General features: G+C 38.7%; 1 protein-coding gene across 3 annotated transcripts in view; it reads right to left on the reverse strand.

The window, feature by feature from the left end:
• Positions 1-27,935, reverse strand: part of LOC124619745 (ankyrin repeat and IBR domain-containing protein 1-like) — a 527,110-nt gene that overhangs the window by 113,059 nt on the left and 386,116 nt on the right. For all 3 annotated transcript variants that reach the window (XM_047146322.1, XM_047146321.1, XM_047146323.1), the window contains one exon: positions 25,026-25,136. In XM_047146322.1, coding sequence (XP_047002278.1) covers positions 25,026-25,136 — 111 coding nt within the window. The remainder of the gene's footprint in view (positions 1-25,025; positions 25,137-27,935) is intronic.

Here is a 27,935-nt window from a genome sequence, read left to right on the forward strand (position 1 = left end):
ACCACATATGTCCAATATAGAAGAGCTCACAGCAAAAATGTGCATGATTGCAATTAGTTTCTAAACATTGGGCCATATATTGTGGGAAAGTATTACTCAACAGGTGCAGGATCTATCTGCTGGAGAGCATTTGTAATCTCCATGGAACAAGGGGGAATGAAGGAGCTCTGGTAACATGGAAGATTTCCGGCATCATGGAAGACGAATACGATGTATATAAGTGATTGTTGTTATATACTATTTAGAGACAGAATGTTAATGAGAAGTCTTTGAGACAGTAATATTAGTATGTTCCTGTGTAACTTTTTGTGAAAGTTCTTAATAATATACAGAGTTTTTGAAACCAATTTGCACTTCATTTAAGCATAGCTGGACCCTGAGGTAAATCACTAGAGTTGCAAGGCTGAATATCAACACCAATCTAATAAATGAGTATTAAGGTGGTGGTGTTAGGTGTAGCTGCATGGAGTTAGAGGTCTAAAACAGACGTTGCTCAAGCAGTCAAAACATGGCCACAATACCTAAATACAACAGTCATCAGCCACCTAATAAAAACTCCATGTGGTGATCATATGGTTATAAGTGAAAAGTGCCAGATAAAAAACAGATTGAAAGGAAGAAATTCTGTAATAAATCTGCAAAGAGAACAGATGTTGCCAAGGGCAACAGGAAGTGTAAACAACAACATCGATGTGCCTGGGCTAAGAGTATCTGACGAAACACACAGCCATAGATGACTCGCCAAAAGTGAGCACACAGCCAGCAACATCCAGCCAGTCCACAGCCATCGATGACTGACCTAATGCTACCACACAGTCTACACCACTGCGACGCCAGCACACAGTCTGCATCATCACAATGCCAGCATGCAATCTACACCACTGTGATGCCAGCACACGGTATAGCTACGGTGAGCTACACCAGCATTTCACTTCAAAATTTTTTTGTGGTTGCAGTGCAGTGATTTGGAAATATTTGTGAGTTTTTTCATGCTGGTGATAACAAGGAAAATTCAACAGAAGATAATATGAAATGTTATTACAAGAACTGAATGGTAAGTTTGTGCAACTATATAAATACTTAGGTGTGCTGGCTTATGCCTTTGCCAGCACAACAGTCCATATTAGGAAACACTGTATAGCAGGTGCTGAACTAAGGATGCTAAGACAAGAGAAGACCAAGACACGCCCGCAGGCTACGTGTCGATAACAGCCCCTGGGCAGCGTGCATATAGGCAACCGGTGCCAACCAAGCTGTCTCAATCTCTCAATATCAGTACCTCCGTATGTCGCATTGGGACTGAGTTCACATTGCACCTCACTACTTTGCATTGTGCTCTAGTTTTCCACAGTGATATTCCTCATCTCACACCTCAGCTTGCTGTGAGGTAATGTTAGTCATTGTATACAGTTATGATAGGACACAGATAAGATTCAAGAATTAGTACACATTATTTGAATGCTGTTAACCACAGAACTTCAGATTGGACATAATTGAAGTTAAGTACTCAATTACTTCCTGTAATAAAGTGTATTTTAACAACATGTGCATTTTGTGTTGTCTTTTCATATTTTGCTGCAATTTGTTAGTGAGGGAATGGCTACCCCGCCACCTCCACCCCATTCCCCTGCACCTCCGCCACAGAGTGCTCCTGCTCTGGAACTAAATCAAATTTTTCAATTTCAGAACCAGCAAATCGCCACATTGCTGTCTACTGTACAGCAGCTGCTTGCCACACAAGCTGCGTTGTCTGCCTAACTGACAAACCAACTGACAAACCAACTGATCCAACAAGTGTAACCAAGCAACATTCCACTGTTTCGGCACTTTGATGTAAAAGAAGAGAAATGGCTCTAATACCTCACCACCCAGTTTAAGGCCCACTGTCAAGTCCATCAAATTCAAAGAACTGTGACATCTTATTATTTCTTATCTATCATGGGACCCCTCCGTTTCAATTAATTCAAAAACTCTTCTCAATGTTATTTTCCAACACACTCTCCTATGATGAAGTAGTAGGTGCATTAAGTTGGTATTACAAACAGCAGATTCAGGTTATAGCAGCCAGATTTCAGTTCTTTTGGGAAAAAAAATCTGGAACAGATGTACCATCAATGGTATACCGATTTACAGGGTCTCATTGGGAAGTGTAAATTCAAGTGTAGTTGGGGAACTTTTATAGTGACATGATGATCCTTGATGTATTCACATACAATGTCCCTGATTGCGGAATTAGAGATCAGATTCTCAAGTACTCAGATCCTTTGCTCCATCAAGTGCTGCAGTTATTAGAACAATTCAATTCCGGTGCCATAGCTGCCAATAAACTTGATCAGGTTCCGATTTGTCAGGTCCAGTTGCCTCTTACCTGTGATTGCCCCACTCAGCTGCTACAATGAGCACTGCTACAATGAGCACTCACACAGATGCGCAGAAAGCATAGTGAACAACAAGCCAGGCCTGTAAATCTAGTGAAGTCTTGCCTTCACTGTTTTGCTCACCATAACTGGAAAAATGCATGTCGCGCAACACAACATGTTACTCATGTGGAAAGAAAGGCCATGTCCAGGCAGTTTGCTTGCAAAGCCAAAGGAACGTCAATTCTGCCTGCTTGCACAACAACAGGTCTCATGCACATTCTGTGAATGCAGTGTTTTCAAAACTGACAACAGGTTCTAGCAGTAATTCAAGTAAGGTTGTGCCCTCATCTCGTCCCATTGCAGTTAAACACCATTCCGGCAAACTGTTTGTAACACTACAAATTCCTGGCCATTGTATTGACTTTCAGTAGGAGACAGAGGTTTCTGTAACTTTGCTTAACCGTTCCACATGTGAACAGTTAGGCTCACCACACCTGTCAAGATCTAGCATGCTCCTCACTGCATACTCACCTGCATGGGACCCTTACCAGTTGGGTCTGATTCAAGAGATTGAGAAGGTCCAAAGAAGAGGGGCAAGATTTGTGACTGGTACATTTAGCCATCATGAGAGCATTACAAATCTCATTGAAAGTTTGAAGTGGGACACACTTGCAGGCAGACGGCGCATAGAACGGAAGGGGCTGCTCACTAAATTCCGAAATCCGATCTTTGCCGAGGATGTAGAGCATATATTATTACCACCAACTTCCAAATCGCACAAAGATCACCATTCAAAGATAAGGGAAATTAGAGCTCGTACTGAGGCATTCAGACAGTTGTTTTTCTCTCGCGCGATACGTGAATGGAACAGAGGGGGGTGAGGAATATGACTTTGGCGCGAATTGTGCTCTCCGCCACACACCGCTTGGTGGCTAGCAAAGTATATATGTAGATGTAGATACAATGAACAGGAAATCACAGTACTTGGACAGTGTAGTTTACCTCCCACTTACAAATCTCACACTACGACAGTGTAATTTACTCTGTTGCAATCAAGAGACAGTGAAAATATTTTTTGCTTAGATTCGTTTGACTTGTCTGCCCTTACCATCCAAGACAATGTACTTTCAGTGAGTGTTTTTAATCCAATAGACATCACTGCTAGTTTGCTTAAGGAATTGCCTTAACTTCTTTCTGATGGACTTGGAAGAGCTAATAATTGTGTAGCACACATTACCCTGAAAGACAATACACAGCCTAAGTTTTTCCAGGCTCAGCCCATTCCCATTGCTTTATGAGACAAAGTAGCCAGTGAATTAAAGGAACTGCAAGACTATGGTGTGACTGCTCCAATACAAGCTAGTCAGAGGGCAAGTCCATTGGTTTTGATGCCAAAGCCTTCTGGTCACATTCACATTGCTGTTGACTTCGAAACTATGGCCAATTCACAGACAATAATTGCCTCACCCTGAGGACAGGCTTGGCACAGGCCATTACTTTTCTTAGATAGATTTGCGTGAAGTTTATTTGCAAATACCACTAGATGACAAATCACAGAAAGTTTTTGTTCTTAGTGCACACTCAGGCCTGTTCAAGTATTGGCATTTGCCCTCTGGCAGTGCCTCCTCACCTGCCATTTTTCAGTGTTACTTGGAACAGCTGACTGCTTGAGCGCCATTCTGTTTGAACTACCTTGATGACATTGTCGTCTCAGGTCATACGCCAGAGGAACGCATTGCCAATTTGCCTACTCTTTTTCAAGTGTTGACAGATGCAGGATTCAAGTGTCATCTCAAAAAGTGTGACTTTTTTCAAACAGAACTACAGTACTTAGATCATGTGATAAATGGTCAGAGGTGCACCCTCTCCATTCTCATTTGCTTGCAATCCATGACCTGCCTGTTCCCTGTAATGCATCTGAACTACAGACAGTGCTAGGCAAGTTGACATACTACATTTGTTACATTCCAAATGCTTCACAGATCACAGCTCCATTGCATCACTTGGGTCAGAAAAATATGCCTTTTGTGCAGACCAAAGAGTGTTGCAACGATTTCAGAAACTCAAAGATGCCTTGCTCAGTGACATGTTTAGTACATTTTGTTCCTAGCAGACCAGTGATTTTGCAAGTAGACACTTCCCCTTACAGAATCGGTGCTGTGCTTTCGCAAATAATTGGTGAACAAGACAGACCTATTGCTTTTGCCTCAAATTTGCAGTGCAATTATTCAAAAATTGAAAAAGAAGCTCTCACTCTTGTGTAGGGTGCAACAAAATTCCATCACTATCCGTTTGATCACAAGTTCTATTCAGTGACGGATCACAAGTCTTTGCAGTCCTTGTTTCATTCGTAAAAGCCAGTTCCTACATGTACTGCTCAAAAACTGCAACTTTGGACTTTGGTTCTATCCTATTATCAGCACGAAATTGTGTACAGACCTACGGCAAAACATGGCAGAGCTGACATCCTTTCTTGCCGTGCATTTGGTCCCGTCTCCACTTTTGATTCCTCTGATGCATCTTGTTGCCAGATTGACGCATAGGACTCTGAATTGCTGCAATCTTTTCCACTGAATTACAAAAAAATTTCATAGGTCATGGAAGTGGACCCTGATCTGAAGATTTTGTTACATTACATTCGCATGACTCAGCCTCACTCATTGAACAGTATTCAGAACTCAGTAGTGTGCTGATACTTTGCTTGTCAGCGTAAACTTTCAGTACAACATGGTGTGATCTTAGTGCAATCTGACAGTGGGCAATCACATGTGCTCATTCCCATAGTGTTTCAAAAGCATGTGTTACAACCGCTTCACCTAGGACATTAGGGAGTTGTTCACACTAAACAGTTAGTGTGCCAGCACTGTACTTGGCAGGGCATGGACACTCCGCCACAGCCATTCTCAACTTGGCCTGAGACTCAATCCCCACGACAACAAGTACATATAGGCTTCCCAGGACCATTTTGGAACACTCATTGGCTCATAGTGGTAGACTCTTTTACCAAGTTCCCATTTGTGGTGCCAATGAATGCTACCACATCATGTAGCACCATTCAAGTGTTGTTCTCCATTTTTTGCATTGAAAGATTACATGAAGTCGTTGTTAGTGATAATGGACCTCAGATTACATCACATGAGTTTGAACAGTTTTGTGAACTAAATGGCATTCATTATCTAACAAGTGCTCCGTTTCACCCCCAGTCCAATGGAGAAGCAGAACGCTTCATACGCACTTTTAAACGACAGATGGCCCAGCTTCTCACCTCCCACACACGGGAACATCTGCTGCAATTCTTTCTTGACTCCTATCACTCCCATCCATGTGACAGACCATCACCGGCGAAACTTCTGCATGGCCACCACCATCGGATGCTGCTTCTCTTGCTTCACACAGCATAGAATCCAGCACCACCAAAGGTCCGCAAGTATCACTTTTCACCATGTGATCTTGTTCTTTACAGGGTTTTTGACCAACGTCAGCAGTGGGAGCGAAGTGAGATCCAGAAACGCATTGGCACTTGTACGTATCTAATTGCAGGTCTCAATGGTTTGCAGCACCATCACCAGGATTAAATTCGCATTTGTAATTTGCCCTGTGGTTCTGCTTATTTTCTTCCCCCAGATTCCCAGCTTCAAGGGACCATGCAGCCTTCACAGCCACCCACTGGTGCCACTACGACGCCCCAGGACAAGTCAATGGGTGTTGTGCCTTCACCTCTGCCATCACCACTCTCTGACATGATGGACCGGGACCTGCCATTGCCATCGCCATCGCTGTCATTGGCCCAGGAGACGCCATCAGGACTGGACATGAATCCTGGGCATTGGGACATTCCTCTGCTCTCGCAAGCCAGATGGTGGGTTATGGCCAGGAGTATGCCGTCCTCCACAGCTATTGCTTCCAACTAATCTGTATGTGCAGCTTCCTGCCTTCCCCCCCCCCCCCCCCCTTTCCCTCCACCATCCGGTTGTCATTCGCATCTCCAACAATCCAATACACAATAACGGTGCTACATTTCAGGGGGGAGGAATGTGTTGGCATACACCTTCGCCAGCACACCGGTCAGCACTAGGAAACATTATATAGCAGCATCTGAACTAAGTGCACCTACGACAAGAGAAGACAGGCTACACACCAATAACAACCCCTGGGCAGCATGCATACTGGCTGCCACTGTCAACCAAGCTGTCTCATTCTCTCAATATCAGTACCTCCGTACGTCGCATCCAGACTCAGTTTGCATTGCACCTCAGCAAGTCACACTACGCTGTAGTTTTCCACAGTGATAGTCATCACCTTGCACCTTAGATAGCTGTGAGGGAACATTAGTCATTGTGTATAGTTGTGATATGTGATATGGACATGGACAAGATTCAACAATTAGTACATTCTATTTGATTGCCGTTAACCACAGAACTTCAGACTGGACATCATTGAAGTTAGGCGCTCAATTGGTTGCTGTAATAAAGTGTATTTTAACCACATGTGCATTTTGTGTTGTAGTGAGAGGAAATCGACCACTCTCCCATCATACCACCCTCTCTTCATCCAGCCATGAACTACAAAAATTACAAGAGGGCACAGACACAACATTACGAAATTAGCTTAATGAAACTCATGAGCAAGTAATGGAAACCAAAACAGATGATGACAAGAATTATAAACTCACATTACAGACACTCATGAAACGTTACAGACAGGTTTAGGACAGAAGCTACATCAAAGGGTCAATGTGTTAAGAGAAGAAATATACGCCAAAGTCTTCAAACAATGTGACTTAGTTTGGGAAGAGATATATGACCATATTGAAGATTTGCTTATGAACGTAGATAGTCCACGTAATTTTGCTGAAACAAAATGCAATTTGGTAAAAGAGCAGCTGTCAGATGTGCAAAGAGCCATACATATTTGCTAACAGAGAAGCAACAACACAGATTCCATATATTCACATGAGATACAGCAGTAAGGTTTGGAGGAAAAAATACAAGCATTGATAGATCATAAATTTCAGGAGACTTTATGCAGTTCATGAATTGGGCAGCTTTCCAGGGAGGAAGTCTCTACAACACCAACAACACCAATGAGTTTAAAAGACTCTGGGACAAATTGGCAAAAACTAGAAGGGAATTAACAGACATCAGGTTAACGTTAAACCTTTTGATGCAACAGCACTTTTAGAGAAATTACAGTTGGGAAGCAGAATGAAATTTTATAACCATTTTCCGAAGTTTAAACCAGATGGGTAAGTACATCCAACGTACATCCTGCGAGTGTTTTCCAGGTCATTACCACAAGTGTCCCCCCCCCCCCCTGCCCCCCAATGAACCATGGACATTGCCATTTGTGGGAAAGCTTGCGAGCCTCAGCGATACAGACAGCTGTACCGTAGGTGCAACCACGACCGAGGGGTATCTGTTGAGAGGCCAGACAAACGTGTGGTTCCTGAAGAGGGGCAGCAACCTTCTCAGTAGTTGCAGGGGCAACAGTCTGGATGACTGACTGATCTGGCTGTGTAACATTAACCAAACCGAGCCTTGCTGTGCTGGTACTGCAAACAGTTGTAAGAAAGGGGAAACTACACCTGAAATTTTTCCCGAAGGCATGCAGCTTTACTGCATCATTAAATGATGATGGCATCCTCTTGGGTAAAATATTCTGGAGGGAAAATAATCCCCCATTTGGATCTCTGAGCAGGGACTACTCAGGAGGACATCGTTATCAGGAGAAACAAAACTGGCCTTCTGCGGATCGGAGTGTGGAACGCCAGATCCCTCAATCGGGCAGGTAGGTTAGAAAGTTTAAAAAGGGAAATGGATAGATTAAAGTTAGATATAGTGGAAATTAGTGAAGTTCGGTGGCAGGAGGGAAAAAGAGTTCTGGTCAAGTGAATACAGGGTTATAAATACAAAATAAAATAGGGGTAAAGCAGGAGTAGATTTAATAATTAATAAAGAAATAGGAGCACAGGTACGCTACTATGAACAGCATAGTGGCCTTATTATTGTAGCCAAGATAGACATGAAGCCCACACCTACCACAGTAGTACAAGTATCAAGCCAACTAGCTCCACAGATAACAAACAGATTGAAGAAATGTATGATGAGATAAAACAAATTATTCCGATAGTGAAGGGAGACGAATAGTTAATAGTCATGGGGGACTGGAATTTGATAGTAGGACAAGGAAGGGAAGGAAAAGTAATAGGCGAATATAGAATGGGGATAAGGAATGAAAGAGGAAGCCACCTGGTGAATTTTGCACAGAGCATAACTTAATCACAGCTAACACTTGGTTTAAGAATCATGATACTAGGTTGTATATGTGGAAGAGGCCTGGAGACACTGGGAGGTTTCAGATAGATTATATAATGGTAAAACAGAGATATATGGACCAGGTCTTAAATTGTAAGACATTTCCAGAAGAGCAGATGTGGACTCTGACCACAATCTATTGGTTATGAACTGTAGATTAAAACTGAATAAACTGCAAAAGGGTGGGTATTTAAGGAGACAGGACCTGGATAAACTGAAAGAACCAGAGGTTGTAGACAGTTTCAGAGAGAGCATTAGGGAACAATTGACAAGAACAGGGGAAAGAAATACAATAGAAAAATATGGGTAGCTTTGAGAGATGAAATAGTGAAGGCAGCAGAGGATGAAGTAGGTAAAAAGAAGAGGGCTAGTAGAAATCCTTGGGTAACAGGAGAGATACTGAATTTAATTGATGAAAGGAGAAAATATAAAAACACAGTAAATGAAGCAGGCAAAAAGGAATACAAACGTCTCAAAAATGAGATCAACAGGAAGTGCAAATGGCTAAGCAGGGATGGCTAGAGGACAAATGCAAGGATGCAGACGCATATATCACTAGGGGTAAGATAGGTACCGCCTACAGGAAAATTAAAGAGACCTTTGGAGAAAAGAGAACCGCTTGTATGAATATCAAGATGGAAAACCAGTTCTAAGCAAAGAAGGGAAGGCAGAAAGGTGGAAGTAGTATATAGAGGGTCTATAGAAGGGCGATGTTCTTCAGGGCAATATTATGGAGATGAAAGAGGACATAAACGAAGATGAAATGGGAGATATGACACTGCATGTACAGTTTGACAGAGCACTGAAAGATCAAGGTCAAAACAAGGCCCCAGGAGTAGACAACATTCCATTAGAACTACTGATTGCCTTGGGAGAGCCAGCCCTGACAAAACTCAACCATCTCGTGAGTAATATATATGAGGCAGGCAAAATACCCTCAGACTTCAAGAAGAATATAATAACTCCAATTCCAAATAAAGCAGGTGTTGACAGGTGTGAAAATTACAGAACTATCAGTTTAATACGTCACAGCTGCAAAATACTAACACAAATTCTTTACAGATGAATGGAAAAACTGGTAGAAGCTGACCTCAGGGAAGATCAGTTTGGATTGCATAGAAATGTTGGAACACGTGAGGCAATACTGACCCTATGACTTATCTTAGAAGATAGATTAAGGAAAGGCAAACCCACATTTCTAGCATTTGTAGACTTAGAGAAAGTTTTTGACAATGTTGACTTTAATATCCTCTTTCAAATTCTGAAGGTGGCAGGGGTAAAATACAGGGAGCGAAAGGCTATTTACAATTTGTACAGAAACCAGATGGCAGTTATAAGAGTCGAGTGGTGTGAAAGGGAAGCAGTGGTTGGGAAGGGAGTGAGACAGGGCTGTAGCCTTTCCTCAATGTTATTCAATCTATATATTGAGCAAGAAGTAAAGCAAACAAAAGAAAACATTGGGGGAGGAATTAAAATCAATGGAGATGAAATAAAAACTTTGAGGTTTGCCGATGACATTGTAATTCTGTCGGAGACAGCAAAGGACCTGGAAGAGCAGTTATACGGAATGGACGGTATCTTGAAAGGAGGATATAAGGTGAACACCAACAAAAGCAAAACGAGGATAATGGAATGTATTCGAATTAAATCAGGTGATGCTGAGGGAATTAGATTTGGAAATGAGACACTTAAAGTAGTAAAGGAGTTTTGCTATTTGGGGAGCAAAATAACTGGTGATGGTCAAAGTAGAGAGGATATAAAGTGTAGACTGGCTATGGCAAGGAAAGCACTTCTGAAGAAGAGAGGTTTGTTAACATCAAGTACAGATTTAAGTGTCAGGAAGTCTGTTCTGAAAGTACGTGTATGGAGTGTTGCCATGTATGGAAGTGAAACATGGATGATAAATAGTTTAGACAAGAAGAAAATAGAAGCTTTCGAAATGTGGTGCTACAGAAGAATGCTGAAGATTAGATGGGTAGATCACGAAACTAATGAGGAGGTACTGACCAGAATTAGGGGGAAGAGGAATCTGTGGCATAACTTGACTAGAAGAAGGGATCGGTTGGTGGAACACATTCTGAGGCATCAAGTGATCACCAATTTAGTACTGGAGGGCAAAAATCATAGAGGGAGACCAAAAGATGAATACACTAAGCAGATTCAGAAGGATGTAGGTTGCAGTAGGCACTTGCAGGTGAAGAAACTTGCACAGGATAGAGTAGCATGGGGAGCTGCATCAAACCAGTCTCTGGACTGAAGACCACAAAAACAACCAACACCCTAGACCCAAGACCCAAGACCCTAGAAAAATAGATTTGTTTTCGAAAACAAAGTAAATTAGACTCAAATGGAGACACTGTATACCAAAATCTATAGAACTTGATCTAATTACATTTGTTCATCAAAGGTATGGACACTTTGGAGTACAAAAATGTGTTCAATATATGATAAAATTTTACTACTTTAAGAATTTAAGTAAAAAAGTACAGTCTGTACTAATTACATGTGAAACTTGCCAAAAGATGAATGACAACAATCAAATGCTAATGTATAAGTTATACCAAATACTACCTAAAGCCTTACATGACCTCACAGCTGCTGATTTATTTGGCCAACTGCCAATTGGTAGAGTATATATTGGAACTAGCTGAATGTTGGTCTAAATGTGTTAAACTATTTTCTATTAAACAAGCCAACACAAAGATGGTGATTAGATGTTTTCGGGAATATTTCTCAGAGATAGGCAAGCCACATAAGATTGTTGACAGACAACGGCCCATAGTTTATGTGTGAATCCTTTACACATAGGGAAATGTGGGACATTGCTATCTCGAAATACCAACCGCAAAGTAACCCTTGTGAACCTATCATGAAAGAAATTGGTAGGTTATGTAGAACATACTGTTCAAACAGACATGCAACTTGGGCACAGAAAACACCAGAATTCCAAGTAATACTGAATGAACTTCCTTATTTATCTACTGGTTTATCTCCCATCGAAATAATGCAATGTAAATTCATAGAAAGCCACTGTTGAAATTATTTAAATGGCCAGACAGTGATAATAATGTACATGGAGACAGTTTAGACAAGGCTGTAAAAGAAAATTTATAATTACCAGCAAATAAAAGGCTGCATATTGTGAATTGTGTTTTACTCATCTCGTGATGTACATTTGCAATCCATTTGGTTTGCACACAGGAGACATTGCAAAAAGTTATAAAACAGTTACAATGATTTCTACATTAATAAATAACAACACTATCATAAATAATAAACACTATAAGGATATTTCTTGTAATGTGTAACACATTGTATCCAGCTCAAACTTCCACTTTTTCCCGCATGAATTCATCCATTGAGTAATAACACTTCAGTGTCACCGTCATAAATATAATGAAAAAGCTACAACACCCACCTTTGATATGGAAGTACACCATAGCTCAAATCTGAAGAAAGAAACACACAAGTTTCTCCCTCAATATATTGGTCCTTACAAAGTTTTAATCATACTACATCCCAACACACTTTTCTTGGTCGATACACAAACTGGTCAATAAAAAGGATTATATTATACTGAAATGTTAAGGCAGCATAAGGCACCATTAAATTAAACTTGGGAAAGAAACACAGTAGCAACAAAGACAGTTACTAATGGTGAAAGTGTGTAAACAAATACTGTCAACTGTTATTTATTTCTTTACTATAAGATCGCTGACCAAAGAGGCAGGTTATTTACCATCATATGGTAAAAACAAGGGTTGGATTTGTAATTAACTTTATTTTTTTTTTTAAGGGATAGTAATCACGGGTAGTGATATCACCTTAATCGAGTATCGACCGATGAATAGACTGACTACAGAAATTATATTTAATGTATGACAATGATAGTGGACTACTATCTTGACATGGAACAAGGTGCATTATGCCGTGATTATCAAGGACATAACTGACATTGCAGTAATTTGATGTGTCGAAGGTGGCTTTGTGTTTAGTTTTTACAGAGGAGGTGTGGGATTTGTGTGTACTACATCTATCTCTCTCTCTCTCTCTCTCTCTCTCTCTCTCTCTCTCACACACACACACACACACACACACACACACACACACACACACACACACACACAGACCAGACTATGCACAAACATAGATGATTTAGGGGTATTCTTTAGCTGGGCTTGTCACTGTTTCAAGGGGAGGGAGGAATAGGACAGGGTGTCCTACTGATGAGCTTGAAACAGAAATGACAAGCCAACGCTATACAGGAAAAGGAGTTTTGGAGAAAGGAAGTTAGACAGGAGAATTAGTGGTGGAAAAGAGGAAGGTAGCTGGAGTTTCATGGAGGTTTCAGCCTCAAGATGAGATGAAATGATAAAGGGGAGGAGCATAGACGTACAAAGTAGTATAGTAGAAAAAGAGGGTGAGCTTCTTCAAATTGGGAGTTACGGGTAAGTAATCCCAAAAGAAGGGAGCTTAAGCCAGATTTTGGTGGATCACTGGAAGGGAGAACCCCGACTACTTTAGCAACTGGGCCTACGAAATAAGAGGAAAAGAGTACTGAATCCCTGGAAAGATAGCTTTCAATGAGGGAGAAATTGTTCAGGGTAATAGTTTACTGTCAGTATTTGAGTCCCTGCATAATCTGATGTTTGTTCTTCAAACTGTATAACAATTGCTTTTCCAGAGGTAAGAATACAAATTAATGGAATTAATGGCTAAAGAGCTGAAAGTGTACCAAAAGAAAGAAATGTAATTATGGTTCACTCTGTGTCACTGTGCTGGCCAAAGTAGAGGAGCTATTAAATAAAAACAATCAATTTAATGAAAATTCTAATTAGAGGATATGAATGTTTGTAGTGAAACTTCCTGGCAGATTAACACTGTGTGCCGGACTGAGACTGAGACTTGAACTTGGGACCTTTGCCTTTCACAGGTAAGTGCTCTACCATCTGAGCTACCAAAGCACAATTCATGTCCCATCTCACAGCTCCACTTCTGCCAGTACCTCATCTCCTACACATTCCAAACTTCGCAGAAGCTCTCCTGCTAACCTGGAGAACTAATATCCATTGAAGAAAAGATACTGCGGTGACATGGCTTAGCCACAGCCTGATGGATGTTTCCAGAATGAAATTTTACTCTGCAGCAGAGTGTGTGCTGATATGAAATTTCCTGGTAGATTAAAACTGTGTGCTTGACCAAGACTCTAACTCGGGACCTTTGCCTTTTGTGGGCATGTGCTCTACCATCTGAGAGAGCACTTGCCTGCGAAAGGCAAAGGTCCTGAGTTAAGAGTTTTGGTCCAGCACATAGTTTTAATCTGCCATGAAGTTTCATATCAGCACACACTCCACTAAAGAGCAAAAATCGCAGCTAATGTTTGTAGTGATTGATTGTTAAGTGTATGATCATAATATCTTTTCTCTTAGTGAAGGGATATGTAGTGATCCATGCAATTCATGGAAGGGCATGTACCATGTACATCAAATATAGCCTCAGAGTAAAGATGCGTGACCGCAGTTAATTTATAAACACTGAACCATGTACGGTGTGAAAGTATTAGTCAACAGGTGGGGAATCTACATGCTGGAGAGCATTTGTAATCTCTGTGGAGTAAGGAGGGATGAAGGAGCTCTGGTACCATGGAAGACTTCTGGCACCAAGGAAGATGAATATGAGGTATATAAGCAATTGTTGTTATATACTATTCACAGACAGAATGTTAACAAGAAGTCTCTGAGACGGTAATATTAGTTGGTTCCCGTGTAACCTTTTGTGAAAGTTTGTGATAATATACATAATTATTTAGAACAAATTTACACTTCATTTAAGTGTAGAGCAGTGTTTTATTTTATAGCTGCTATACTTACAGAAATCTGTGCAGAACCAAGAAGTTGGATGGCGAGGAAGTACAGGGCACAGCATAGCTGGACTCTGAGGTAAATCACTAGAGTTGCAATGCTGAATATCTACACCGGTCTAATAAAGGAGGATTAAGGTGGCAGTGTTAGGTGTAGCTGCATGGAGTAATAAGTCAGGAATAGATGTTGCTCAAGCAGTCGAAACTTGAAACTTCCAGGCAGATAAAAACTGTGTGCCGGACCGAGACTCTAACTCGGGACCTTTTCCTTTCGCGGGCAAATGCTCTACCAACTTAGCTACCCAAGCACGACTCACGCCCTGTCCTCACAGCTTTACTTCTGCCAGTACCTCATTTCCTATCTTCCAAACTTTACAGAAGCTCTCCTGCGAACCTTGCAGGACTAGCACTCCTGAAAGAAGGATATTACGGACACATGGCTTAGCCACAGACTGGGGGATGTTTTCAGTCAAAAGATTGTCACACTAGCTAAATACAGCAGTCATCAGCCACCTAGAAAACACTCCACCAGCAGCAAAAGCACACTGTCAATGGTAAAAGTACAATATCCACTAGAGAGCAGAGTTCTGCCCTTTCACCACAACGGCTCTGCCCATATTATCTTATCAGGTAGCAATGATATTCTTCCCACTGGCATACAAAGCTGCTTGTGACTAATGATGTATTCTAAAACTCATTTGACATTCCTGAAGGTTCTCCTTTACATGAGTATCTATTGAATCTGACACGTGAATCAATTAATGATATTTCACATTCCAAATGATTACAGAACAATATAGCTAAGTAAAAAAAAAAAGAAAAATGGTGTGTGCAAGTAATGAAACAACATAAGAAAATACATAAAATGTGAATCATATAGGAACAAGACATGGGTCCCTATCTTGAGATCTGAATGATATGCCCTTTTGTTCTAATATTCTCTGGGCTCCCCTAGTCTCCTTGAGCAAGGAACTATTAGTTCTAAAAGCTAAGAATAGTTTTTCATTTGTAAATATGTCTACCATCAGTACTAGAATTTTGCCTCTTTGTGATAAGTAATGACCAACCATTCTGTATCTTTGTAATTTTATTGACAGTTTATTTTCAGATCAACTACTCTCAGTAGTTCAGGAATAAAAGTAATATTCAATGGTGTATATGACCATGATGGTTAAATGTTACCAATACAACTTGCTGATCAGTTGGGTTAAGATCATAGACAAAAAGTGTTGTGTCGCAGAATCATAAACAAGGATGTCATCATGACATTCAGAGAGAAATAATAGGAAGAATGCATTGGAAGAGATTTATAAAGTAGACAGTAATAGGAAAAACAAACTCTTTCTTAAAGATATTCCTGCACCACTTTTAAGTATTCTTTTCCTCTAAAACACAAAATTATAAAATTAAACTGAGCAGAGACAAGTGTTGGTTAACTGCTGGTGTTAAAGTATCTTGCACAAGAGAGAGCGAGAACTCCACCTAATTCAGAGAACAGGCTGCAGTAAATAAATGACACTGTATTAAAGGCCTATTGCAAAATCTCCCTATGTGTTATTAGAAAAAGTAAAATACATGCATTGTGCATAAAGAAAACACATCTCCCCAAGAATAAAACAAAAATAATTTGGAATGTTGCTAAACAAAATACAAACAAATATAGTGGTGCAAATAATATACAGTTTCCAGAAAATTTGCTGAAATAGAAATAATGAAGCAAATTATCATTTCCTCACAGTCTAAAAGCATTGTACCAGCTAACAAGAAACCAAATGCAGATGCATCAGATTTACACTGACTAATTCTGGGCACACCCCCAACAAATATCAGTTTCAAAAATACAATTGATACGGAGATCACAAAATTCATTAGGTTCTAAAAAGTGGTCATTCTTATGACTAAGACGGTGTTCCTTTCCCAGAGTTAAAATAATATTCCGATTTTATAAGACTATCCTTAAGCTACCTTTCTAATGAGTTAATGACTCAGATTTGTTTTACTTCTTCCAGGCTTTTCAAACATTTTTGAGGAAGTGATCTATGACAGAATTTCTTGCTTATTTTTCTGGACAGAAAACATTAATTAACTCTCATCCAGGGGTGGCTTCTGAGGTAGTGCCACTGTGCCATGGAACCACTTGTATGGAAAAAAAAGAGAGAGAGAGAGAAATCTTTGCGAACTGTGTATAAAGTATTGTTTCAGAGTATGTATTATCTGACTTGAAGAGGCACATTTCACCGTGCGTGGCCTCACAGTAGTTTTCTGAATCTTGAAGCCAACTGCAGGCTGGCACTGTCTGCCCTCACAAGCACTGTGTGAAATGCTCGGCCGTTGCTGCTTGTGGCGGAGGTGGAGCCACAGCTGCTCTGACTCAGAGCTTAACGTTCCTTCTACCAGAGAGCAATAAAGTGCAGAACTATAGAAGCACAATCTGCCATTAGTGGCCATGTTAGAATATATCGGACTCAAACTTCTTGTTATCCAGTGCTTGCAAATTTCACAACAACAGGGCTATTGATGCAGAACAAAAAAGACTAATGTGTTCACCATCTGTTGAGCATCTATTTTCCAAAGAACAGTGGAGTATTTCTGTTTATACTCATTACATTTGTGTAATACAGTTCTGTACAAACACATTGTGGTAATTGTGGTCAGATAATATGCTTGCAAACAAAGTTTACACTTGGCACAGTGGCTGATGGGAGTGACTGTAAATGGGAAATGCCTTTATGGTCACTCCCATCAGCCACTGCATCAAGTATCAACTTGCATGTGTAGTAATTGACTGTAAATAGCTGTGTGCAAAGTGTTAGCTGTAAGTGAAAATTGACTGTGAATGTACCAAACATGAACAAAATAAGTGAGTTATTAAAAGATGCCATTTAGTGACAAGACACTCAGTGAAAAAATTCACATAAAAACTCTAGGTAGGCCACTCACGAATCTGAATCTGCAGCAGCACACAAAAAGTCGATGCTATAACTTCAATCTGGAAATTCACTAAAAGAACAAATGGATTTGTGGCTGTGAAGAAAACAACACTGTCTGTTTTTCTTGTGTGTTATTTTTGGGGAGATGTTCATTGGTGTCAGATCAGAATAAATGATATTTGGCATATACGGTCTAAACTGAAAGTACATGTGTCAAAGTGACACATGAATAACGTACCTAGTCTTCCATTTCTAGGCAAAACCAAGATTCAGCAGAAATTAGATTTGCAATGTAGATAAACAACTGACAGCCACAACAAACATGTACAAAAGAATAGATATTTATTGAATTTAAGTGTAAACAGTATTTGGTTCCGTGACGCTTTGGAACTGGTCCTCAGGAGCGACAATGAAACTGATGCCTCTCAAAATAAGAGGGTTTTTCGTGAGCTACCTCAGATCATTGTAGAACTGGACAAAGGATCTTCAAGTTCATCTCAGTCAAACATCAGCGTTTAAAAACATTTCTAAGACAGCTGAGAATGAACTACCGCAATGTATTTTGGAACTGATGATGTTCATAAAAAAATAAAATGTGCCGATCAGCTGGAATGATCGTGGATTAAACCACAAACGTGTATTGCGAATTTCTGATAATTATTGTCTTAGCATTATGTTGTTGAAGGAAAACCTGTTGAAAGATTTTGGAACTTTGTCAATCCAGAAAGTCAGAATGCTCATACTATGTCTGAGAGTATTGTGAAAGAAATTGAACCATTAATTGGCAATGTTTGAGCAAAACTGATAGCTCAGAGCTACAACAGTGCAAACATTATGAGTGGCAAGTCAAATGGCATTCATAAATTAATTAAAGACAAATATCCAAATGCAAAATACATCCACTGTTATGTTCATCAGTTCAACCTTATTACGTCTATGGCAGTCTTTGTTAATCGTAAAGCTCACATCCTTTTTGCACAGTTTTCAGGTATTTCTTCTTTCTCTTCTAAATCGCCACAGAGATCGGAATTGGTGCATAGCATTATTCAAAAAAGCTTGCCCTGTGTGAGTGTGTCACAAGATGCAATTACCTTTCATGAATAGCAAAAGATGTTTATGAAAACAGGGAAGATCTTATTACTGTTATGGAAGTCATTGAAACATGTTAGAGCATAAAACCATCTTCTACTATTGAGAAAGCTGATTCATACAAACAAAGACTGCAAAATAACGAATTCATTTTCTGGCTATCATTTTCCTACAAGGTAATGCCTAATGCACACATGCTTTTCAGTCATCTTCAGAAGAAGTTAACTGAACCAACCAAAGCAAAACAAGACATACAGAACTTTGAAGCAGTAATGCAAAACATCAGAGATGACACTGACTCCACTGTTAACAAAATTAGTTTCGAAAATGATAAAACAATGCCTGCCAAGAAAATATATCCCAAATTTTCCAGACAAATACCTTGAAATTACAGACACATATACATTTCTGGAAAAAAGGATGTTGAAGGGTGAGCTTCAAGTCTTCTATGCTAGGCCACATTTGAGAGCAGTTCCTGGCGCAGCTCCATTTCTTTCACTGATACTAGAGGATGAGCTTTGTGACATGTTTGAAGAGACTGTTAAAGTTTAGAAACTGCTAATCATTATGCCTGTCTTGACATCAGAAGCTGAGTAGTGCTTTTCAATGCTCAAGAGAATTTAAACGTTTCTACAAAACACTTTGAAAGAGGAATGACTGAGTGCCTATGAAAAGATATTTGTGTATAAAACCAAAGCTTTCAATTCAAGAGTGATAGACTTATTTGCCAATCATACACAACCATACATAAAAAAACCACTTACAACTGCAATTTAAAAGCTATCACACATGTCCTGTGAGCAGTGAAGAAAACTGCTTTGTATGTTTGTATGTGCGAGAGAGATTTTCAGAATTTGTGTTGCGATTTACATCTCATACAAACATGCCAAAAAGATAGCTAAAGCAACCACTTTCTCTCTCTCCCTCTCTCTCTCTAAATGTTAAATGTTTCATATTACATTCTCTAGGAATATATCAAAGACTTTCTATGCGTAAGAAGGGCACTGTTGTAGTAATTAGTTTAATTCTGTTTCCCTATATGTTTTGTTTGAAATGATATATTACAAAATATCTGAATTATTGACAAAATTTCATAATATGTTTGATGCTACAAAACAAATCCCCCCCACCACTAATGGAATCTCTTAGCGGCCGCCACTGCTCTCAGCGCAGCTTTTATAAAGGATTCTCACCAGAAAATGCCAAATGTGACCTAACAAATTAAGTCCTAGCACAGAGAAACAAGGAGAATCAAATTGATGGTATATTCTGTGACTGTGACGAAGCCTTGGATTATCAATAGTATACAGTTCTGGTTGGAAAATAAGACATTACAGCACATTTACAGACTGCATCACAGAAATAAAACTAAACTGAAAACAGGGGTGCATAACATGTGAACCCCACAAGATTTGGTACTTGGTTTCCTCATGTTCTTAACAAAAACTACAATGCTTGTGTCGTAATTAAGGACCAAAACTCAACTTTACCAGACACAATCCACACAGTTTTCTACAATGGTTCAGTTTAAGTCTTCATTTTAAAGAGAATCATATACTCAGTTCTAGACAAGCAAGAATGCCTTGCTAATAGATAAAACTATAAATTGGGAAGAAATATTGGTAACATCAAAGGCCATTAATAAGTATATTAATAAGATTTTTTAAGGCAGTATCTGCAAGATGGTCTATGATTAACAATCAAACCTAATTTTTGAGAAATGTTTCTGCATTATGAAATTGTCATTTCTGTAACCATAGTCTTGCCAATAAAATATTACATAACCCATATGAATGGAAACAGACAGATTAATTTCTTTAGTTTAATATTTTAACTTTGTCAAAATGCAGCCAAATATTTCAAGGTAAGCAAGCAAATCTGAATCTACAAAAACCAATTTTCCACTAATTGTATGAAATATTCATTTACAGATTTTTAAGAACAAAGTAAAGCAACAGCAATTAACTTGGATCTCATTTCTCCAGTCCTACTTCTTAGCCTGGTGTTTTGGGTGACTTTTCACAATTAATCCATGACGGATTTCATTTAATCTTTTTTGTCATACTTCCAATTTCCTGTGCGTGTCTGTATCTGCCAGAACTATAAAAGTGAACATGTGTATCTACATTTGATTATAGATTATCATTAAAATAGTTAACTGAGAATATACTCTTCAAATCTAGTTAACGAAGGCTACTTCACATTGCCAATGTATACTTGACTTACTCCATGCCCAAAAAGATTGTCTTACAAGATGTGATCTATATAGCATGATGTACCAATATGAATATATCTAAAGGGACCACACTGCAGACAGGACGTTAAGCACTAATGAATATATGAATGAGTGATATCTTGTTTGAAACAATGTCTTAAGTTCTCTCGTAGTGTGTTTTTGTGTCTCATTGATCCGTCAATAACAATAAATTTGCTCAGCTTGGTGACAAAGGTATAAAAGTCAACACAGTTATGAAATTCATGGTATATATTGTCTATTTGATTATTTTTATATTGAGCATCCACAATTTCATAATAAACTAATCTGTGCTGTGAAAATCCAGTTCATTACACACAGAGGTCAACTTTTTCTCAAAAGGGTGTGAACTTACTAAACTCTCCAGTGTTCTCTTATTTTCATCACCATCATTTTCCAACTCCAGTTTCCTGGGTGTGGTGTACAAGCACTCACCATCTCCTTCTGTCTTCATACATCTTCTGTTTCAGGACAACATCCCATTTGTGTCCCACCTCCTCCACATCTGATCTTACCATCTCTATGTGGCATTTTCTAAGTCTTCCCCGAGGTCTTCTTCCTACGACATTCAGGTTGAAATACCTTTTGGCAGATCTTCTGCTGTTCATTCTCATTATACGACCATACCACTGAAGTCTACATTTCTTTATGACACTGGTAACAGTCAGCTCAATACCAGATACTTTTCGATTAACCTCATACCTGATTATGTACTTTCTAGTTGGTTGGTTCACAGTTCTAATGAACCTAATTTCTGTTGCCTGAATTCTGCCGAAGTCTTCGTTTAGTGGGGTACATGTTTCTAAACCGTATGTTAGGATTCATGGAAAACAGGTGTGGCACATGGTTGCTTTTGCTTTTCATCATGTTTTATCATCACAAAGAAGATTTATGATTTGATTGTAAAAACTGGGTGCTTTCTGTGTTCTTTTGAGTATTTCCTGCTTAATGGAGGTGTCTTTCAAGATCATGCTTCCTAGGTACTCCTTCTAGAAATATATTTGAGGTTGTTCCTTGCCTGTTGATGGTCATTTCCACTCTCTTTGTTTTACTTATTTTGAGTCTGAAATTTTTTAATGTGTTGCTCCAATCATTAAGTTTCTTCTGTTCTTCACTTCTGTCTCTCCCCATACTATCAAATTATCAACAAAAACCAGGGCACTTGGTTTACTGTCTATTTTCTTGATGGATTTTATGATCTTATCCATTACTACTACAACCAGGAGTGGTGATACGGCACTTCCTTGTAGGACACCTCTTTCTGTTTCAAATCATTCTGATCATCCGTTGCCTATCTGGACACAGCTGTAACAATTATTTTCTGCTGCAGAAATATGTTAACAATATCAGCCACTAATTTTTAAATTTGTTCTATTATTGTTTTAGCATTTTCTTTCAGTCTTCAATCAAAAATCTTTGACAAACAGTTCAATAACAGAAAACAGATAGCCCTAGTGATAATTTAACTATAAATTTAATAAGAGACAAACAACGTTTTCATTATGCATCCTAAAATTTTAGAGATTTCACACACTTTTAAGTAACAAAAATTTTGGTTAATATTTTACTGTTACTACAGGAGCATGATGATTAAGCACTTTACATTGTAAATATCAAAAATATTTTAATGCAAAGTAAGTTGTACTCTAACAATAATGTTAAAATAAAGCAATACAATAATCAACTGAATGTAAATGTTCTTTTTTCTGCTATTGGTAGGGCCACAAGAACATTAAGCAATGTGACTGATTTCAATCACTCTAGTATCATCTCTGTACACTAAAAGAAAGGAAAAAAGTTGGAAGTCAGAATACAATTTGCAAGTCCTCAACTAGACAAAATATAAAACAATGTCCCCCCCCCCTCCCCCCAGCTGCACATATATGGATTACAGTGAAACCATGTGCTCATGATGTGATGAAATTCTATGTTATCCTAACAAAGTTGAAACATATGACTAAACTACACTGAGAGAACATCTCCTCCTCCTCCCCACTGCTGTGTGTGCATCAAATGTCATACATAACCACAAACACTGTTTACAGTGTCTTCAGTGCCACTTGTAAGGATTTGAAGTTACATAAACCTTATTCATTAAGGCAAAACACAAATAGATTATGTGCCTAAAAATGCTCCATTTTTTATATAACTACATCTGTTAACATTAATAGGGATCTTATTCAAATATTGAAGAAAAGGAAGTACTTTTCAAGTAGCTACGGTGCAATAAAAAGTGGCATGAAAAGATGTAACAAATATTAAATGAATAAATCCTTTATTGGCAATGTATTCAAAGGAATAAAACATATAATTATTTTATTTTCTGAAACGGCAAGAAGATCTGAGTTTAAAAGAATAGGTGCATTCATAAAACAGGTAGTGAAATGATGTAGATTGTCAGTAACATTGGGAAAAGTTCTTGTAATTGTGCCAATAAAAATAAGAGTATATAAAATGTCAGTTTCAATCTCAGCTGTCAACATGGGCCTTCATCACACAGATTTGAACTGAGAGCAGCCTGGCTCCCCATCACCTGGAAGCAGCCACTTTTAACATCCACAGTTACCCAGGCTGGTGACAACCTTCTGCTTCCACAAATTATATCAAAGCTTTGATCTGCAGTATCTTTCTTCTGCTTTCTCAAATTCCACAGAGACTTCTTAGGAGAAAGGATAAGGCAGAATGGCTTAACCACGGCCTGTGGGTTGGTATGTTAGATCATGGCTTAGGCCAAGATCATTGCCTTTGGGATAAAATACTAAACTATCTGAGTGCTTAAGTATTCTTTTTAAGTTCAAGACTTTTAATCTGTTAGAGAAGTTAATTTTAGTGTATCTTTACTGCAGAGGTAAGGTTTGATTCCATTAAACTATTGATGAAGCTCTCACTGGACAATTTCCATTTTTAATTTTTACATAGAGGAAATAAATAATTCAAGAAAGGAATTTTTAAAATCACTGAGTGCATCTTCACAATTTCTACCTTTTTAAACATGTAACCTAGGAAACAGTTTATAACCCCATTTTCACATACCTCTGCAAGTGTATATAGGGAGTCTCAAATCTTTAGAATCAAATTACATGGAAAAAGGACGTTTCTAAACTACATATTTTGAAATAAGAAACTAATGGTCACAAACGAATATGAATGATGGTGTAAGATCTTGAATACTGGCTATATGGTCTTCAGGAAAATAAGCAAATAAATAATGATAATAATAATAATAAATGAATCATAGTTGAGAGTGATGCACATGTTTGTAAATTGCTCATACAGACTGTGTTTAAAAAAAACAATGTCTGCAACACTGACATTGTCGACACTACCTTGGAAAACTGTGCACAACTGTCTGCAATGTTGCCAAGGTGCTGTTTACCAATATTTGCATTTCATGGCTGGTTGCTGATGATGGATCATTACTTGGTACAAAATCCTGCAGGAACATATTTAATATATGGCCCAGCAGGATTTAGAACCCCAAAAGCTGAATGAACATATATTCCTAATTGAATGAAAGTTTGCCACTCTAGATAGAAACATATGAAAAACTGGGTTGTTTAAGTGACAGAGTGTTGGCCATGGCCCATTACAAAAAATTGGTCTTACATTACAGTAGAGTTTATGGAGATAGTGTTGGATTATGTGTAAAAAATACATAACCCTACAAATATCTCATTAGATAAAGCAGAGCTTATTGAGAGATTCATAGCAGCCTGTGTTCTTGCATGTGAGTATGGTATATTTGGCTGGGAGTTCCCTTTTGGGTAGTTTGGCTGCCTGGTGCAAGTCGTTTTGGTGCCACTTCAGCAAACTGTGTATCGATGATGATGAGTACAAAACACACACACACACACACACACACACACACACACACACACACACAAACAAACAAACAAACAAACAATCCTCATCAGAGAAAATTCCTGATACAGCTGGGAATTGAACCTGGGGCATGTTCATTAAGAGTCAGCAACACTAATCATAAGACCACTTACTGCTGACTGTATTCTTGCATAATAGGCTTTAGTTCCTCATCTCAAAATACTCAGTTTTGGATCCTCTCTCCCTTTTGTTGGACATGGAAGGTTCTTTTTTTTAATTTAATTGGGGATACAAACAGATTAACCTTCAGTTGCGTAAGGTCCCTAGCCATTGCCTCACTTTCCTAGTACCTTGTCTCACTTTAGAGAAGGATGAGAGTACTAACTAAATACTCACATCCTCATCAGAGTCCATTGGCTGCCATTCAAGGGGTATTCCCATGGTACCAGGATGTCCCTGCAATTCTTTGACCCATGGGTTTGTCATTACTGCCTGATCCATTGGTAACTGCACAGGATAAAACAAAAGCAAGTTGCATTGAAATTACCTGTAGTACACACCTAGTGTTCATAATTTAGCAATGACAAATGATTTGCAACTAAATTTCAGGGAAACTACTCCAACAAAATAAAATGTAAGCAAAAATAATTGTAGCCTTCAACACAAAAAGCCTGTATAAACTGGCTTGAAGATACAACACTAGATTATTACTAATCATTACTTGGACAGTTATGCCTTGGCTTCTCTGTTTCTCACAGTTTGAATGTCACTTGGGAATTCAACAACATTTTATGTACTATTGCAACTGTCTCTATATTTGCCCATCCAAACAACATAAATGGATAATTTATCTTTTCCAATATATTTATCAACAAATTTTTTTATTGGGTCATTTTTACCTTTGCAAGATCCTCCTTTACTGTAAATGTATTGCCTGTTTATATTTTGTTGTATCAAGCAATTCTTTATAAATGTACTGTATGGAAAATCATTATGTACACCAGTCAGCTACCACAGTTAAAATACCACATGTATGAGTCATAAAAATTACTCAGAAGATAAGTTCTGTTCTCCTTTTTGTAACTACGTTTTCCTGCACTAATTTTAATCCCAATTGCAGGAGGGAACTCAAAGAAATAGAAAAGTAAGGAAAGAGGATGGAAGAGTATATGGTAAGCAAAGACTTCTTGCTATGCTTCCCTTAAGAGTAGTTTTGACAGTGCAATCGTTGGAATCATTATACCATTATATGGATGTACATAGTAGTGATGTCTTGCACAGTTGTTTTCTAAGGTAGGTGGTTGAAGGTTTGACATACAAAATTCATTGGATGCTCAGCATGCTCTCAATCTGTTCATCTAAATAGGATGTGTGTTGATGAACCTTCTACTGTATAACACACTACAACCACACTACAACAGCTTTAGTCCATTCACTAAATACATGTCACTGAGAAATATAAGAACCAATCACTTTGAAAAAGACTGTCTGCCAAATAAAGCAAAAAAGGAAGGGAGAAACAAAGGAAACAATGAAGGAAGATTAGGATCAGTAATAAGTTCATTAGAGACATAACACAAGTTCAGATTCAGGAAGGATGAGGATGGAAACTAGCCATGAGCATTTGAAGGAACCATCCCAGCATTCACCTTAAGTGATTGGGTAACTCAAGGGAAACCTCAGCTGTATGACTTGAGGGGGATTTGAACCACCATCCTCCTGAATGTGAGTCCATCTTCTTACCACTGTACCAACTTGCTCAGTAACACCTGCTAAACAATATTGTTTTGCTGTTTGCACACTTTTTACTTGCTTCTCAGCTCCCAAATCCTCAAATGATAGTATGCTTCCCTATTATGTTTTTCTAGAAACAACATCCATCCCCCATAGTACAATGCCATGATATTTTAACTTCTTGTTTCTCAGTGCACCAATATCTTCCTACATGAAACACTTCAACATCACTCCAAGAGTAGTGGAAATAATACAAATCTAAACCAAATGAGTAAAATGTGTGTTCATCAATCATATTAAAACTGGGCTTACTCAAAGAATTAAGGTAAATGGATAACACAGGACTAGGTGGAATCATATACAGATGACACTGTACTTACAAAACTGTAAAATTACTGTCATAACAAATTAATTACTATCTTAATTAAGGAACTATAGAACAACAGTCAAAATACAGCTGTCAATGATGTTATACATATGTCAGTCCATTTAGACACTATATGGCAATTTAGTTGAAACAAATCTATAGCAAAACTGAAAGAAATAAAAACTAACACGCAGCAACTAGTCTGGACACTCCTTATAAATATCAAAATAACTGTCTATTCACTTCTTGATGACAGATCATCTCCAAGGAACTGCACAGTGACAAGTGACTACTAGTTCTTTCTCTCCTAGATGGAATCAGTGAGTAGTACAGTAATCAGGTTATCATCCCATCACTATCCTGGCAGTACGAATCAGATTTTTTAAAATAAGAAGCACTACTTTTCCTTCAAATAGCTTCTCACTTGTCTACTGAGTCGACTGCATACTTATTCTCTAACAAGGAAAACTCTCAAACCCCAATGGGGATCAAAATCAGGTCCCGTACATGATGGCCAGACAAACTGGCTGCTCAGTAACTGAACTGGAGAAATATCATAATACTAGGGTGGAATAAATACTATTGACTTTCACAGCAAACAAAAGGTTTGTTCAGACTATGCAGGTATCTGAAAACCCCTTCACTGGATACTTTCTACAGGGTGAACATTAATAAAACCGTGAAACTAAATGGATGGACTCCTGACTGGAACTGGAGGAAAAAAAGGCACTATGAACATATGTCCGGAGAAACACCAAGGCACAAGAGATGGCAGTGACAAATGACAGTCCCTCTGACTACATGCTACATGTTCCTTGCGTGTTGCATGCTGTGTGGTTGACGCAGCATACTGTACACACCAGAATGGTCAGGTATTCAAGTCAAGAACAAACCAAGATGGTGTTCATGTATGGCCAAGTAAATGGAAACAGTGCATACACCTCATTAGGAGGACCAGGTTCTAAAAGATATTGAGATGAACCCAAGTACAAGCTGCTCCAGATCTGGTGTATGCAAAGTCCACCATCTAACTGCATGTTCATCTGCCTGAAAGAACCCATGTTCACACAAACACCCAAAAAGGGCTTGAAACATCATGTGATGTGTTTGGTGTCCGGGAGGGTATTTGTTCTAGTATAGCTGTGCTACCTCCCAACCATTTCCATATGCTTGGCTATACACAAACACCTACTGGCTTGTTCCCA

Source organism: Schistocerca americana, chromosome 6 (genome assembly GCF_021461395.2).
Source record: "Schistocerca americana isolate TAMUIC-IGC-003095 chromosome 6, iqSchAmer2.1, whole genome shotgun sequence".
NCBI lineage: Eukaryota > Metazoa > Arthropoda > Insecta > Orthoptera > Acrididae > Schistocerca > Schistocerca americana.